The 16,046-nt window shown below is 41.9% G+C and overlaps 1 protein-coding gene across 3 annotated transcripts in view; it reads left to right on the top strand.

The window, feature by feature from the left end:
* supt7l (SPT7 like, STAGA complex subunit gamma) overlaps nt 1-16,046 on the top strand; it is a 206,684-nt gene that overhangs the window by 149,278 nt on the left and 41,360 nt on the right. For all 3 annotated transcript variants that reach the window (XM_022250916.2, XM_087136882.1, XM_087136880.1), the window contains one exon: nt 14,604-14,880. In XM_022250916.2, the coding sequence (XP_022106608.1) occupies nt 14,604-14,880 (277 nt within the window). The remainder of the gene's footprint in view (nt 1-14,603; nt 14,881-16,046) is intronic.

Here is a 16,046-nt window from a genome sequence, read left to right as displayed (position 1 = left end):
TGAAAAAATTGGGCTTGTCTGTTTTAGGCGCTTTGCTTACCATCATTGGAAGCATTCTTTCATGGCTATTTAATGTGGCGAGCAAATCGATAGGGGGGATCCCTGATCATGTGTCGACTCTATTTGTTGGCATAGGCATTTTGATCTTGACTTATGTACAAAAAATGTTGAAGAAAGAATCTGTGTTGTCCACTCCCCCATTGGGCTTGTACTGACAACTGACACCTGCAGTGTATGTTGTAATTGTCACTGGGGAATATTGCTGGATGGACAAGTACGCAACGAATTCATCTATGCACTGTAGGTCATTGACTAGGGTACTAGTCCTGGATTGGAGAAAACGGTGAAAAGCATTCCACCCTGATGTGTAAGCTTTATGTGTGTTGCGAGTCAAAGCAAGCTGCATTAACCTATGCATTTCAAACCCTACTAAATTTGGGGAAGTGGTGGAAGAGGAGTCATCTCTGGCTCGGCCTGCGGGACTAAAGTGAAGAAGCGCTCCATCTGAAAACGAGATAAGGCACCAGCTTTGTCATTGAATATGCCTGGAATGTGGGAGGCTTTGAATGCGATATTAAACTTCAAACACTCTAAGACCAGTAAGCGAATCAGGTGCATAGCCTCAACTCCCTGGGCAGTTTGACCGTGAATCATATGAACAACCAAAATGTTATCAGACTGGATGATAACTTTGTGATTGGCAAGAAGAGGACCTCATGCCAGCACAGCAATGATTAAAGGGTAAAGTTCTAAGAGGGCGATAGGAGGGGGCAAAGCTCTCCATTGCGGCCACCGACTCTGCTACCACGTTTCCCCGAAATATGCCCCAAAGCCGATGGTTGCGGCAGCATCCGTGAAAAATACGAGTGTATCCGAAGATTCCCAGCTGTCCCTGCCAATGGGGTTGATGCCATTGTAGTGGCGTAAGAACGTTAGCCACATCAAAAGGTCAAGTTTTGCCCTTGATGTAATACCCACCTTATGCCAAGGTCGAGTCAGGCCCCTCGTTACAGAAATAAGCCGCCGTATGAACTTGCGGCCGGGCGCAATAGCCCTTCGCACAAAATTGAACGATCCAACCATAGACTGAATCGCAACAAACGTTGCCTTTGGCTTTGCAAGTATTGCTCGAATTTGACTGGAGAGCTTGTCCACCTTCTCCCGTGGTACTTTCACTTGCCACTCATTAATGTTTATTTCAAGCCCCGAATAAGTAAGGACTTGAGAGGGGCCCTGCGTTTTTTCCAAAGCAACGGGCATGCCCAGTTCCCCACATAGAGTATGGAAGTTTGCAAGCAATTTCTGACACGAGTCCTTCGTCGCCCCAACAAACGAGAAATCGTCCAAATAATGCATAACATAACCACCAACTGCCATTTTGTTCAGTCTAAATTCAAGGAAGGTGCTGAATTTTTTTAATAAAGCACACGAAATAGAACATCCCACGGAAAGACACTTGTCAAAGTAATACTTATTCTCAAATGAAAAACCAAGCAAGTCGTAGTCTTGCGGCGATATTGGCAATAGATGAACTGCCGACTTTATATCCGACGTTGCTAACCAAGTGCCCTTTCCCACCCGAAAAACTAAGCCTATTCCTGTATCGAACAACCAATCTTACATTGCTCCTCATCAATAAAAAAAAAAGCTGGTGTATCAATCTATAAGTACCAAGGTCTTTCTTCAGCACTAACCCAATGGGCGAACATTGCTAGTTCTCGAACGGTGGGGAGGGAGAAGGCCCAGCGATGCAGCCTACTTGAATCTCCTTGTGTAGTTTCGCTTTGACTATTGCGGGTTGTGATGAGGCTGACCAGAGGCAGCCCGTGTCCCTACAAATCCAGGGACCCGTGTACCCCAAAGAAAATCCCTTAGAAAACCCCTGAATCCAAACTTCCTTGTCAACCTCATTATCATAATTGCTAAGTAAGGTTCACAATACTGAAAGCTTAACTGGAGTTAGGAGAACAAAAAGTATGCTTTGGCTGTGTGGGCTTGGGCACCCCTCGGGATCCCTTGAGGTTGCCCAATGATTGATAGCCCGGACCCGCGTCGTCGGTGTGTGACTTTCCTTTACTCAACTTTGACCCAATTGTTTGGGAAGTTTTGTGGCTACCTTGAACTCAGCATGCTTGAGCACGGTGTCCCAAACAAGCACATTTTATACATTTGTGTTGATACTAAAAACCTGAAAACTTGCAACCATTCGGACTGTTGAATGCGAAGCACAGACCAGTAATGGTCCCTGGGTGTAATGGGAGTCAACCTGTGGTCGTGGTAGGTGCCAACGCGTAGGATGCAACTGTTAGCTACAACTTGACATTGATTTCACCCCATGACCGAGTAGGCTGACCTTCGAGCTGAAGCCAAAATTGCTCATCGTATAAACGCCAGCCACAACCCAGAAACTGGACTGAAGCTGTGTGTACAATTTCAATGTACTTGAGCAATTCGAAAACGCGGGTAGGAAACTTCACCAAATAGATTGACATGAACTTATGGAATGCTGCAACCATTTATCCCAAGAATCGAGGGTATGTCGACGGCCGGACTTGAGCTGATGTGGGTGTAAGAACAGTTTATCCTTTGTGTTTACTTGAAAATATATGTTGAAAAGAACACCGAAATACGAAAACCGAAAGAACTTGGAAATGACACATTCTATGTCTGTTTGCAACAGAACATAAGGCTTTTTTGCATTTCTAAGCCGTGAAGTAAAAATGCCTTTGCCATGTTTATGCTAAAAACATGTGGCGAATGCTGAAAAATCAATGGGTTTTGCACAAAAATCTACAATTCTACAAAATTTAAAGAATGGCACATCTGGTTGTTTCAAAATCCTCCAAACATCCCACACATAGGCTACTCAAGGTCTTGCAAGAAGTATTCTGTAAAACTTTTTGTTCAGGAGATACAGAAAATGTGAAAATAATCAAAAATTACAAATTCAAAAAAGTTGTGCTTGAGGATATCATGATGACATTACCCAATTTTCAAAATTCAACGCATCCCTTTTGGGTCCATGCCAAGTTTCATCCTAATCTGACTTATACAGCTATAGAGAAAAATTCAACCTAACAAGCTTATCATGTGACTTCTGATAACGTTATCTCATCTTCACCATTCTGAGTAAAGTTTTGAAAAAAAGGAAAAATTTATTTGGTCAGGAATATACCGAAAATGTTTAAAATATGGCCAGCAGTTTTAGGGAATATTGTTTTGCTCCCTCCCAAGACCTGGATATGCCAGTAGTTAATTAAATGTTGAGGCTGATTGAGGGTTCCCTTTGCAGAAGCACCCAGTTATCAGCTGAAAAGGGCAATATTGCAATTCAAGTGATACTTTATTTTGGTATCACCCACCATATGTGCCAATTTCTTTTTGATGAACAGAAAAATAAACATCGTGACAACCAGTCACTACATTCAGAGTAAGGGTTTAGATACTTAGATCCTTTGGTTTATTAGTGTAAACAAGAAGACTCAAAATCTTAGATATAGAGAACAATCAATTTTTAACACATCAGAAAGTAGCAAAGGGGGCTTATTTTAGGAACCAAACCTGTGGAGCATTTAAATTGGAGTGTTGTGTCTTTAGCTTTCCAAATATGAAGTTGTAAACTTCAATTCTCCAATTCTCTGTTTTTGGAAAACATGTTTTTGTGCAAATCTTACACAAGGGAACTTTCAATTAACAAATGGGACAGTGAATTTTACTAATGATAAATATATATTCACTGGCTCCAGTGATTATGGGCCATGGTTTAGACCGTCCTGAGCACATTCAGTAAGGGTTTTAGGGTTTGGAGTTATACAATGTACATGTATGTATTTGACGTTGGGGGTGGATTCAGGATTGTTTTGATTGGGATTGGTTTTCATACTCAAGTTGAACGAAACCGAACTAAATGTAATAACATGGGACTGGAAGGTGTCTGTCCTTCACATAGGCTAAGTAGTTATTAGGTCAAAAGTCCTTCAGCTCAGCAAGTTGGTTGTGTGTAATAGCATCCTTTAAAAAGAGACTTGTACAATATAGAGTCAAAAGTAACTTTGAAACACATGCTTCATATAGTCATAGCACAAGTGGGTATGGTTACAAAGTCGTGTTAACTTTTGTTGAGGTTAACATTTTATTTCTTGTCATGATACACATGAAAAGCTCACCTTAGCTTAACTTTCCTGAATTAAAGTGTAAAATTTCAAGGCTCAATATTTCTTGTACCAGTAGCTACATGTGTTTTTGCAAACACAGTGTAAGCAGTACTGGTGTGTATACTGTCCTCTTCAAGGTTTTTCTAACCAAAATTTGACAGCCAGCTAAACTCTCTTCAATACAGCGTGAGAGTTAGAATTTAGCCTCTGCAGCTCCAGTATGTTTTGATAAACGGTCACACAGGGATGATGTCGGTCAACATGGAGTTAAACTGCATATCGAAATAAGAAATTACTAATAACTAACAACTCTGAAAACATGCACTAAATGTATATGTGAAATAAACATGTATTCTCTGTATGATTGTAGGTCAACTCGCCCCCTAGCCGACTCGCCCCTTACCAACTCGCCCCTTGACCGACTCGCCCCCTTAGTTTGCCAAGCACGTATGGCCGGCCCATTCACCATTTAATAAAAAATACAATCAGTCAGAGATGGAATCGGTGATTGCTGCCCTTAAAAATAGGTTCTGGGGTTTGCAGCGGGCACTCAAAGAGTTTGTTTAAAGCTTGGTGGATATTCCCTTTGTGTGGAATTTGGGGGTAACAATATTTTTTTTTATATTGGTAAAACTAATTCAGTATTATCGTGTGTATGGGCCATGGCGCAGCGTTTCCTGTGTATTGTCTAGCATTTGTTTAAGCGTTTGAATAAATAAGTGATTAGTGGTGATGTCCAAATATCCATCACTGTCCATGAGTCGTTCGTGTCGCGTCGTTGGTTAGAACCATTTTTTTTTTTAATACATTGGGCCGGCCATATTTGCTTGACGTTCCGAGGGGGCGAGTCGGCCAGGAGGCGAGTTGGTAAGAGGCCAGTCGGTCAGGGGGCGTGTTTATGAGGGGGCGAGTTGGAAAGGGGCGAGTCGGTCAGGGGGCGAGTTGACCTGACACCCTCTGTAGGAAGAGAATGCTGGTACAATACATGTGCCTACATAGTCCTTCATTCGCAAATGGATCAATAAAATGGCTAGAATAATGACCGTATAAATGCAGACCTCCCAACCCTTCTGATTTTGGCAGAAAATTTCCACTTTTTCACTTCGTATCCACCAATCCGATTTCGCCCCTAAAATCTCTGCCGAATCACAATTTTGACACACCTTTCATTTACCAGAAAATGTCCACGTAATCTTGTGCATGTACTGTATGGCAAAGTGCCACATCTGGGGCAGCGCCCTTGTCACAAGCCCGGGTCCCCCTACCCTCTGACACGCAATGTGTGCACAGTAAATTATGCAGTACACTCAAGCAGATAACTTCAAAATTCAATGAAAACTAATTTATTTATAAATATACAAACCACAAAAACAATACACTGAAGGGGAAGCAAAATGCAGAAGATCAACTGTTTAAAAACAAAATGGGTTTCATAGAAACTATAAGGCTGGTGGGCTGGTTAATAGTTACCACTAGCCCAAATTCGGACAGTTCAAAGGGAGAGTTGATCAGTGCCGCTGTTACATGACTCTCAGCCAATCCTCGGCGAGGATGATGCAGGTGAGTCGGGGCTGGACTTAACAGACCAACAGGCAGGTAGGTAGCCATGTCCCCCTGTGGCAGACTTGCTGTTCCTATCCAGCCAATGCAGGACCTGGCTTGATCGTGCCTCGGTACTCAATGAGGTCCACTTACGGGAGCTCCGACTCCGTAATAAGGAGCCCTGAAATATTGAATAATCATACCCATGTTTGCTAATACACATGTACATCTTACGGCAAACATTTGTGCACCATTTGACCATCGGTCACTAAAATTGGCTTTTGAACTCCCCATTGTCACAGATATATAATGTAATAGCACTTACATATTCTAGACAAAACATAATGGCTAAATATTAGAAAATAATTAAAAAGAGCACTTACAGTATATACTGGCTCCTGAGGGGCCAGATTAGCATGCAGCGGTGCTGTGTGGCTCATGGCTGCAGTGGTGGAGAGTTTTTGTCCCCGGTGGTAATTCGCTTGCTCTAAATACCCCAAACCCTGGTATACGGTTTCAAAATAAGCTGGATTAGCACCACTGTTGAGAGTGAAAAATGCCGGTAATGCCCAGCAGCCTGGTCTTTTGTTCAGAGTACGGTCTTTTGTTACAGGGCCCTGTTTCCTTTGTCCGAGTTCGGAGACCCCGGCCACACATATAAACCATACGGCTCCGATGTCGGAGTCCCCGGCTGGTAGTGGTTAAAACATCGTAGTCTTCTTTAGGCAGCAAGGGCATGACCTCTTAGATGGGCCTCGTGAACTTCTTGGTTGCACCTTGTGCAGTGACTTTGACCAGAACGGACTCTACCATCATCACTTGTGGCTGCAGAGGCAAATACTGCTAGTGGCCATTCGTGTGGCTTCCCTGTCCTTTAAGAGGACAATACCCCCTTCCTGGAGGTTGTGATGGGCTTCCTTCCACTTACCTCAGCTCTGCAAGAAGGGGAAGGTACTCACAACACCAGCAAAACTAGAATATACTGGCGAAGCTTTGCACCTGTCTCCACTGGCTCTGAAAGAGGTCTCTGTTGAAGTCTGGGAGGAACTGGCATGCCAGTTTTCTGATCTCAGCTGTGTCACCAGTCCACGAATGGCAAAGAACCTCCTGAGCGCATTGATGCAACTTGAAGCTTCCCTGGACTCAACTTTGATGTGTATTGCTTTTGTGTTCATGCAGGTGAACAGGATCGCCAAACCTTTGCTCCTTGCTTGACCTCTTCTGGTTCCTTGGGCAATGACTATCCATGGTCTAAAACATCTAAGCCCACATACATGAATGGTGGCGATGCGCTGAGTACCTCGGGTGGTAAGTCTGCCATCTTCTGTTCTTCCATCTTGCCATGGATCTTCTAGCATGTGACACACTTGGAGCTGATAAGTCTCTTACCACCAATGATCCAAAGGCCTGATGCTCTGACAGCTCAGTCAGTGATGTGGCAGCTTGGTGTTCGGGTATTTGAACAGCCAGGACTGCAGCACATAGTTCGAGCTGTGGTATGGTGAGCTGAGACAGAGCGGTCATTTTTGGCTTTTCTCAGAACAAAGCCCACTTCGATTTGTCTGCTATCATCTATGGTTCCGAGGTAGGCAACTGCAGCAATAGCATTGGCAGATATGTACAACTCATAACTCTGTATCTTAGTAAATGACTTTGAAGCATAGGTATGGAGGATTTGAAGGTCCTTCAGCTCTTACAGTGAATTCCTCCGTGTTTCCATTCTTCCAGCTTCTCTCCAGAAGTGGCGTGTCCCAGCTACAAGTTTGGGCAGTGAGTTTCCACAGAAGAGCTCTGCCTTGTATGGTAATTATAGCTGCTAGGTCGAGGGGATTAAAGAGGCAAAGAGAACTCTGCATCCTGTGAAGTTTGTCAGCAGCTGATACCTTGAATGGGAATGTGCCTCTTGTCTCCCAATGCAGACCAAGATTCCATTGAATTGGTTTGGGATCACTTCCAAGGCCTAGGTCCTTCATGCTTGCGGCATGATCTTCCAGGAGGAATGATTCCATCACAGCAGTGCTATTTGAAGCGATCTTTTGCAGGTGTAAGTTAGACTCTGCAAGTGATGCCTGGGTCCTCTACAGCAAGTCAATGGTCTCTGTGACCATGAGGAGAGACCTGAGTCTATCATCAACATAGAAATATCTCCTGACAGATTCCCGTGTGTATTTACTTACCATGGTCATGTTTGCCTTCTCTGGCAGCTCAATCGAGACCTCACATGGCTACTGCAGGGGATGGGCTGTTGCCAAAGATGTAGACTTTCATTCTGTACTCAACCACATTCTCGGATTTGTCGTTGTCTCTGTACCACAGGAACCCCGGGTAGTTTCTTTGTTTCTTTGAAGCAGTGGAACATCTGCTGGATGTCTGCAGTTATTGCCACTCATTCCTTCTGAAACACAGTAAAACTCCTAGGAGGGTGTTATTTTATATCTGAGCCCATAAGCAGGACATTATTGAGGGAGACACCATCATGAGCTGAACACCACCCTAATTTGACCTGGTTTTTGAGGGTGGTAGATGCCAAAAGTCGGCAGATACCAACATTCCTTTCCATCTTTGAGTGGGGGTGGTGGCTGAGCATGGTCATTCTCATCTTGCCTCTTTACGTCCTTCATGTCAGGCTTCTTGTCGGAACTCTGACGTAGAGAGGCAAGACGAGTGAGTGCATGCTCTGGGTTGTTGGTAGGACACATCTTGGTGACCTGGATGGGAGGGGTGCCACCCAGCTGTTAGTGTTGTCTCTGTACCCTTCTTCATCCATAGTCTTGAGGAAGATTGTATCTTCAATGGAGAGGGCAGGCTTATTGTCATCACGATTTGTTCAAAACAGTCTTGCCCAAGTTCTTTGTCAGGTGTTTCTATGGCGTACCTTCAGTTGCACATCTGAGATTGGCCGCTGCCCTGCTCCCCGATGTACACTGTGGCTCATCTGCTCTTGGGGATGAATGTGACTTTAACATGGACTGAAAATAGATGGCCGTCCCATCTTCAGCAGGTGCATATTGTAGCTACTCACACTTGGCTTGTGCTCATTTCCCCCAAGCAGACTTCACCATCTAAAACCCAACCCAAGTCAAGTCGCTATGCATATGGAGCATTGAGTGGGCCGTTGATCTGCTGTCCCACCTTACGTGTGTAGTAGAGGTGAATTTAATCTTCCGTTTTTGTTAGTCCACGTAGCTAGATAGGAGTGGTACCCCCTAGTTTACCCAGCAAAAACTTACATTGTGTGTACCCCTGTGTAAAGTGTTTGTTTAAGGGGCATGCAGCTCTATGACCAGGCATGCTTAGGGTCTTTGTTCAGTAAGCAGGTCAGCAGCCAAGGAGTGCACATGTAACATAAAATCTGCTCTGAAGATGTGTAATCTAAGAATTGCTCTTAGATTTCATTTGTAAGCAGTCTTTTAAGAAAGTGTTTCTAACGTAAGGTTACCATACTTTGGAGAATATGGGTTTTTGTAAGCTAATACACTGTAGTGAGGTTTTGAGGTGTTGACAGTGGAAGGAATTTAGTATCTGGAAGTTCGTCCTTTTTCATAGCCTTAGATTTAAAGTGCCTGAAGTTATATGAACAGATTTAACCTTTCCATGTTATCCTTGTATATTTTTGTCATGAGTTTTTGGCATATGTGTAAACTCTTGTATTTTTCTATTGCCATATGGTTGAACATGTATCTTGGACAAGACAGTTTTCTTTGTTCACCCTTCCTATGCCTTAACACACGGTTGGAGCAATTTTAGTTTACAACTAGGGATTAGGATTAGTGTTGCCTGCCTTCCAAGAAGTTGCCAAGTCCTTTGTTTATTGCATCATGATTATTCATGAGTTCAGCCTGACGTCTTGTATATACATGTAAGCCCCATGCTTAAGTTATGAGAAGGATGAAGCATTCACATGTACATGTACTTGCCTTGTATAATGCATTGAATAGTTCTTTGTTGTAGCATTCATTTATAAGTTTTCCATTTTTTTCTTTCTGCACAGGTTGTTGAAGTTTGATTGTAATTGATTTGTGCCTTTTCTTGATACTGTGTTTGGTTCTGTTTTTTTTTTTGTACTACTGATATTCATTGAGAGTCTTTCACTAAAATGTTAAGGTTTACTGGGTCTGAAAATTGAATTTCCAGGTCTCTAGTTAACGGTTAGAGGTATTTTCACTAATTTTGGAGTTTTTTTGCTTTTCTTTAACTTTTCATTTTTGTTACTTTTTTTGTCGGCCAAGAAGTTACTTAATAGATTGTAGATTTTTTTTCTAGACTGGTTATTGGTTGTTGCATAAAATATTTTTGTTTTCTTTTGACTTTTTTTTTGAGATCAAACACTTTTTTTGTCCTGTCTCATTTTTTTAGAAAGAGCTCAAGATTTGTCCTTAGTTGATTCCTAGTTAGGTAGTATTTTGTGCAAGCGATTTCCCCCCCAGAGTTGTTTTCTTCTAGTGTTCCATTTTTTCAGGTTACACATGCTCTCAAGATATCTCTCCCAAGCATCAGAGGGATATGGGCATTTGGATCAAGCTTCGGGATATAAGCTGCCACCTACTCCAGATGGGGGTGGTAAAGGGATACCTCAGGTGTTTGAATTTCATCTCTGTCGTGGAGGATTTCATTACATTCGATGAGCGGAGGGAGAGGTAACTTACTCCTCCATTCACTGCTTTGATCTGAAAGCTGTCAGCCTCTTTTCCTGTCATTTCCATGACCCCAGAAGAAGTTCTGAGCAAGTGGGGTGATGGACTCCCTTTAGTGTTGAAAAGATCAAAGCAAACTGACCTTGCCAATAACCGGTTGCTCTGATCATCAAGTATGCCATACATCCTGACCGCTGCCTCAAGCAGATGTTGTGGGTACACCTCTGTTAAGCATATCTTGGAACAGTTGTGCTGTCAGATTCTTGCTACGTACTTCAATTCATTGGGAACAGGCTGCAGGTGTCATGGTAGGGTGAACACTTTTCTCCCGGCTTTGATGTAATGCAGACAGGACAACCTTTACTTACTAGTGGGCTGGACCCTGGTGCATGGCTGAGCTGTGCTGATCGCTATCACAGTTGTTGCATTTAACTGCCCCCTGGCAGTCCTTTGCAAGATGATACATTGATGCACAGCACTTCAAGCATATTCTATTCTCTCTCAGGTAAGATCTCCATTCATCAATTGGTTTCACTTGAAAGCCTCTGCATTTCTTGAGGAGTTGTGGCTTATGGTGGATGGGTCAGCTTTTGCCAGGACTGTCATCTTTCTTTCGTGTTGCATCTGCACTTGAGTCTGCTACTTTGACAACATCTGTCCTGTACACACGTTTCTTATGTTAGGTCTCTCACTCCTCAAGGGACAGTTGCTGGTGGTGAAAGCATAACTGGGGTCATCTCAGGTTTAGGTCTTGGATTAAACTATTCTGTGAAGGAGAATGGGGTAAAAGATGTCATTGTCCCTTTTTATACCTCTCCTGCAGGCTGTGAGGGAGTTTCTCAAGTAATGGATTGATGCCGTGGGCAGTATCTAGATAGATGAAACTACAGTAGATATAAATCCATCTTCATACATGCTGGACCTCCATCAGCAGGACTCCAAGCTCTCTCAAGTTAATGTGATCTTTGCTCAGGGGAAGGTCTGGGAAAGACACCTGACATGACACATGAAACATGACACCTTCTGGGGAAGGTGTCATGTTTTCAGAAGAGAGTGCTCTCCAGAACACAGGTGAGGTGTAGCATTCCTCTAGTCCTTCCCTGGCTTTTTTCAATGCTGTGTCTGGGTTGTTGATGTGTACAAAATGGATCATCTTGATGTGCCGTGGTGATTTTTTGCCTGGCCACTTTGTCATCAGATCCAATTCCTCACTTGATGAAAGGCCTTTAGGCCCTTGGTAGCATTGGTGAAAGAAGACTTCCATGCCCTGAAACCCTCTAGCTTGTCACCATAACTTAGTGAGCCGCTGTACACAAGTTCATGCCAAGCCAAATATTTTGCAAGTCATTGACAACTGGATCTCAAATCTGGTTTCCTGGTGTTGTACTTTGCTTGTGCTTTTAGTTGTGGCACACCTTGCTGATTCTTGGTCTCGTCACCAGCTTCAGGGTCTGAGAAATTGTTTGCCGTTTCGTGACTTGAGGGTTGTGCTTGCATGTGGAAGTAAACTCTTGTGCGTCTCCTTAATGAGTGGTGAGTAAGACCTGATGCTGTTGCACACCGATTCCAGTGATGGCACAGATAAGTAGCTGGTGTGCAAGTCAGCTTGCTGCTGCACAAACTGACAAGTGCATTTGGCGATGTTTTTGGGTTTACACCATTATGCCGTTTTTGATTCAGGATGCCCAGTTCGAAGGTCTGCTTCTACTTCCAATGCCTCAGCTTGAGCCACAGCTGCTGTGGCTTTTCTCTGGAATCTCAGCTTTCTATCTCTGCTTCCAGTCTCACCTTTTCCAGAGTCATCCTGGCATTTCTCTCGGCACTTTCCAGGTTCATCTTTGGTTCTTTCTCAGCAAATGATGTACAGACATGAGCTGCCTTTGCAATGGCACGAGGTCTGGTGGCTTCATTAATTGTGGATGAAGATAAACGTGAGCCCTTCAAACCTGTCTCAGGCTAGTTTGTTTCATACAGATCCGGATCACAATCAGTGATCTATCACTGATTCACTGACACCAGAGCCTGCATAATGGATAGCTTGAAGTGAACTTACTCCGAGATCACTGATTGTGATCCAGATCTACGTGAAACAAGCTGTTTGTTGAGGTCAAAGATCACCATGTACAGTCCACGAAAGTGGCATACACATCAGCTAAATGACAGCATGACAAAATCACCTTTTCTGAGTAGTAGAAGAGAGTATATGAAAAAATTTATATAGAAATAAATATTCAAAAATTCATAGAAAATCAATGGATAAGGCTATAATGACGTAACTTTGCAAACATGCTTTGGGGTTCACTACCTACCCAATGAATGTCATGTCAATTAGACGTTGTTTAGTATGTGAATCAAAATCATACATTTTTCATACTACCAACACATCTACTTAGCCGACTTAAGATCTTGCACAAAGAATTTTGAAAAACAAAATTGTTTATTTAGAAGATACACTGAAAAAGAGTGTTAAGGAATAAGACAAATGGAAAATAATAACAAAAAAATCAATGGATGATGTTGTCATGATGCCATTTCTACACATCTTGCAATGTGACTGTGCTAAGATTTAATCGGATCAGACGTATGATACTGGAGATTTAGGACTGCAAAGAATTCAACTTTTAGGGCATGTCATGTGACATCTAATTATGTCATCAAGACGTCATGTCTTGAGACACATTATTGTAGCTTTGATGAATATACTGATTTGCAAAAGGCCCAAAGTGGTATACAGAAAAGGCATGTACAAAGTGAACAGGTCTTGGGGGAAGAAAAAGAAGAAATGAAAAAACAATCAACAGAAAAAGAACACATTTTCACAACTTAAAGCTAAAAGATCACAAGAAAAAGAATGCCTTTTCCACAATACTACCAAAAGCCAATGAGGCAAATATGCGTGTAAGCTTTGAAATGGGAGTGCTCGGTATTTTGCTCTTTGTATATCAAGTTGTAAATTGTACATACAGAATGGTCAAATTCTAATGTCTTTGAAATGCAGGGGTTAGTGAAAGAAGACATTGTATTTCACTAATTATGAACATATTTCAAAATTTTTGGAGGACATGATTAAACCGTCTTTCTGAGAGGATTAGGTGAGGGATTTTATAAACATATATAAAAATAAATCACAAATATCACCAATAAGCACTGAGCATGCAGTGCTTATTAATATACATTGAGTAAGGGCAAAACCTGTTATATATAAATATCACCAAGTTCCCCAATGGATTAAGATTGTGTTGATTGTGATATTCCTGTAAATCAGGGAAAGCAACAAACTTTGGAAAAAGAAATTACTTCCCTTTTATCCCAAAAGGAGAAGATGGCTAGTCACAAGCCAAGATCACAAGTCCAGGGTTTTTCTCTATCTTTTACCTCATTTCCAAAAATGGTACAAGATAGAGAATGGCCAGCAATAAGCAACTTTAAACTACTTAGAAAATTCATTTCACCCTGACGAACACCCCCCCCCATTGGTGATAACCTGGCTCAGACTGCTAGGACATAATATGGCCTGTCTGGTAGACCTCTAGCCATGGTGCAAACTTTGCATGTGTCCACTTTGGCTAAGGCCTCTGGTCGGCCATCATCCATACAAAGATGCTCTTCATTGTATAGTACCAATTGCTACCATTATTTATCTTCATGTTGAACTTCGTTTTTTAATTTTGGCCATTTTATAATTTGTAATCACTATTTCTAGGATACACACAAGAGTGTTCACTTATATGCTTGACTGATTACATGGAATTGTTCGGTCCTTTGTCTACCATAAATACTTACATATAACTATCACAAGTGTGGCATCCAATTTGTCACTGAAAGGGTTAAGCTACATACATGTCAAAGGGAGCAATCAATGTTCTCTCGTCAATACCCATATTTTAGTTGTTTTTACTAATTTGATTGACTTAGCTGATAATGTAAGAACACTCAATGTTCATCAACCATTAATACTAATTCATACTAATATTGTCTTGCCTGCCTTTTTAACCTGTGTGATATTCTTTAGTTATATGGAAGTTTCTATTGTATTCAAAATATTTTTAATGGAATGGTGTCTTTTGGAACTTGGCCCCTAAGCCTTGATCAGAGATGAAGAAAACGAGAATTGAATTGAATCATTGTTTGACTTCAGTTTTCAAAGTTGCAGTAGCTCATTAGATTGTTCTTTGTATTGGATACAATTCTATTAACTCTATAATTGCTTACTTCTAGTGATTCAACACATAAACTACATCTAATGTTAAATCACGTCCTTTTCAATTGTTAGATTCAAAGAAGAGCCATTCATCGACATCCAGTTTCCTGAGAGTGAGCAAGATTTTGAGGTACCCCCGGATGTTCCAGAACAGCCAAATCAGCCACTAAATTTACAGAGTCTTAATGCAATGGAATTAGAAGACCAAACTCGTGTAACAGCCACCATGACAGAAGATGATAATCACTGGTACCCATCAGCATATGTTAAGTCAGAGGCAGGGACAGAGGCTGGATCAAGGCATGAAGAGAGGGAGGGGATGGAGACTGATGAGGAGCATCCTGACCAGGTGCGTGTGATTCTAATTTGTCAAAGACATTCATATCTGTAAATGTCGAAGAGGACAGGGTTAATGAATGAATAAGACTGGGGGACTGTGTTTGAGATAGATCAACAGGGTTGGTGCTCTGCAATATGGTTATGCAACCCTGCCCCCACCCATGAAAGCCTTTTCCAGCTAGCAATAATTTCTATCTAATGCCAAATAATTTTGTTGCAAATATCAAAATCTCAGTGATCTCAGTATGAAATGTTAATGCTGTGTTAGTCCCTTAAAAAGATGCACACCACTGCCCTTTGTGAGAAAAAGGGGAAACAACTGGCCGGATCGGTATTTTGACATATAGTTGTTTCCCTACATGTTAGCTGTGGTATGACTACTGTTGACTGATGCATGTAACCAAGCAAGATGTGTAAGATGACAAGTTTTTCTATGTTTGAACCTCCCCCCCCCAAAAAAAAGAAAAGTTGAGACCATGGTGCACTCAGGTGGGTTGTGTTGAGTAAGGTATTCTTCTGGAAACTACAAACAATGCAGTGTTGTGGGACAACCAGCTTTGGGCCTTTAGGGCAGATTTAGTCGTTCACAGAGGACAAGTTGCTCATAAAAGTTTGTCCCCTTGGGCACAGGTACATGTATGTTCAACATTGGAAAAAGTTTATCACTATCTAATTGCTCTTTGGCTAAATTTAGATAAGAAATTGTTAATCCAAAATGTGCTCAAGTTCAGACCAGAAAAATTACACAAGCACTACCCAATGTACCTGGCCAAAAAGGGGCTTGATAAGTTACTCCTGTAATCGAGAGCGGTCATGTTAACCATACATCCAGACCTTCCTAAGGTTCTGGTTTAATATAAAAGCACGCTCAGAGAAGAGCACTGACTGGCTGCCCATTGTGGTCCATTTATGGCTTGACAAGCATGTCGTTTATTGTGCCGGCTTAATGGCATTGGCATTACGTGGGACGCCATCAAAATGCTGCTGTCCATGTTTGTCATTTTTTTAACAAATTAAAACAAGCTTTCTGCAAGCAATATTTTATTGTATGATCAATGCAGAGCCATGTTTTTAATTTTTGTCTTGTATCCTAATTCACTACACCTGGCAGCTTTGAAATGGTTTATTTCCAAGTGCTACCACTTTTTGGTTAAAGTTACTTTCTGTATTACAATA

Source organism: Acanthaster planci, linkage group LG05, assembly GCF_054643075.1.
Source record: "Acanthaster planci isolate LZ-2023a linkage group LG05, COTS_SCS, whole genome shotgun sequence".
NCBI lineage: Eukaryota > Metazoa > Echinodermata > Asteroidea > Valvatida > Acanthasteridae > Acanthaster > Acanthaster planci.
Note: the sequence above shows the minus strand (reverse complement) of the source record. Positions and strands in the feature narration are given on the sequence as shown.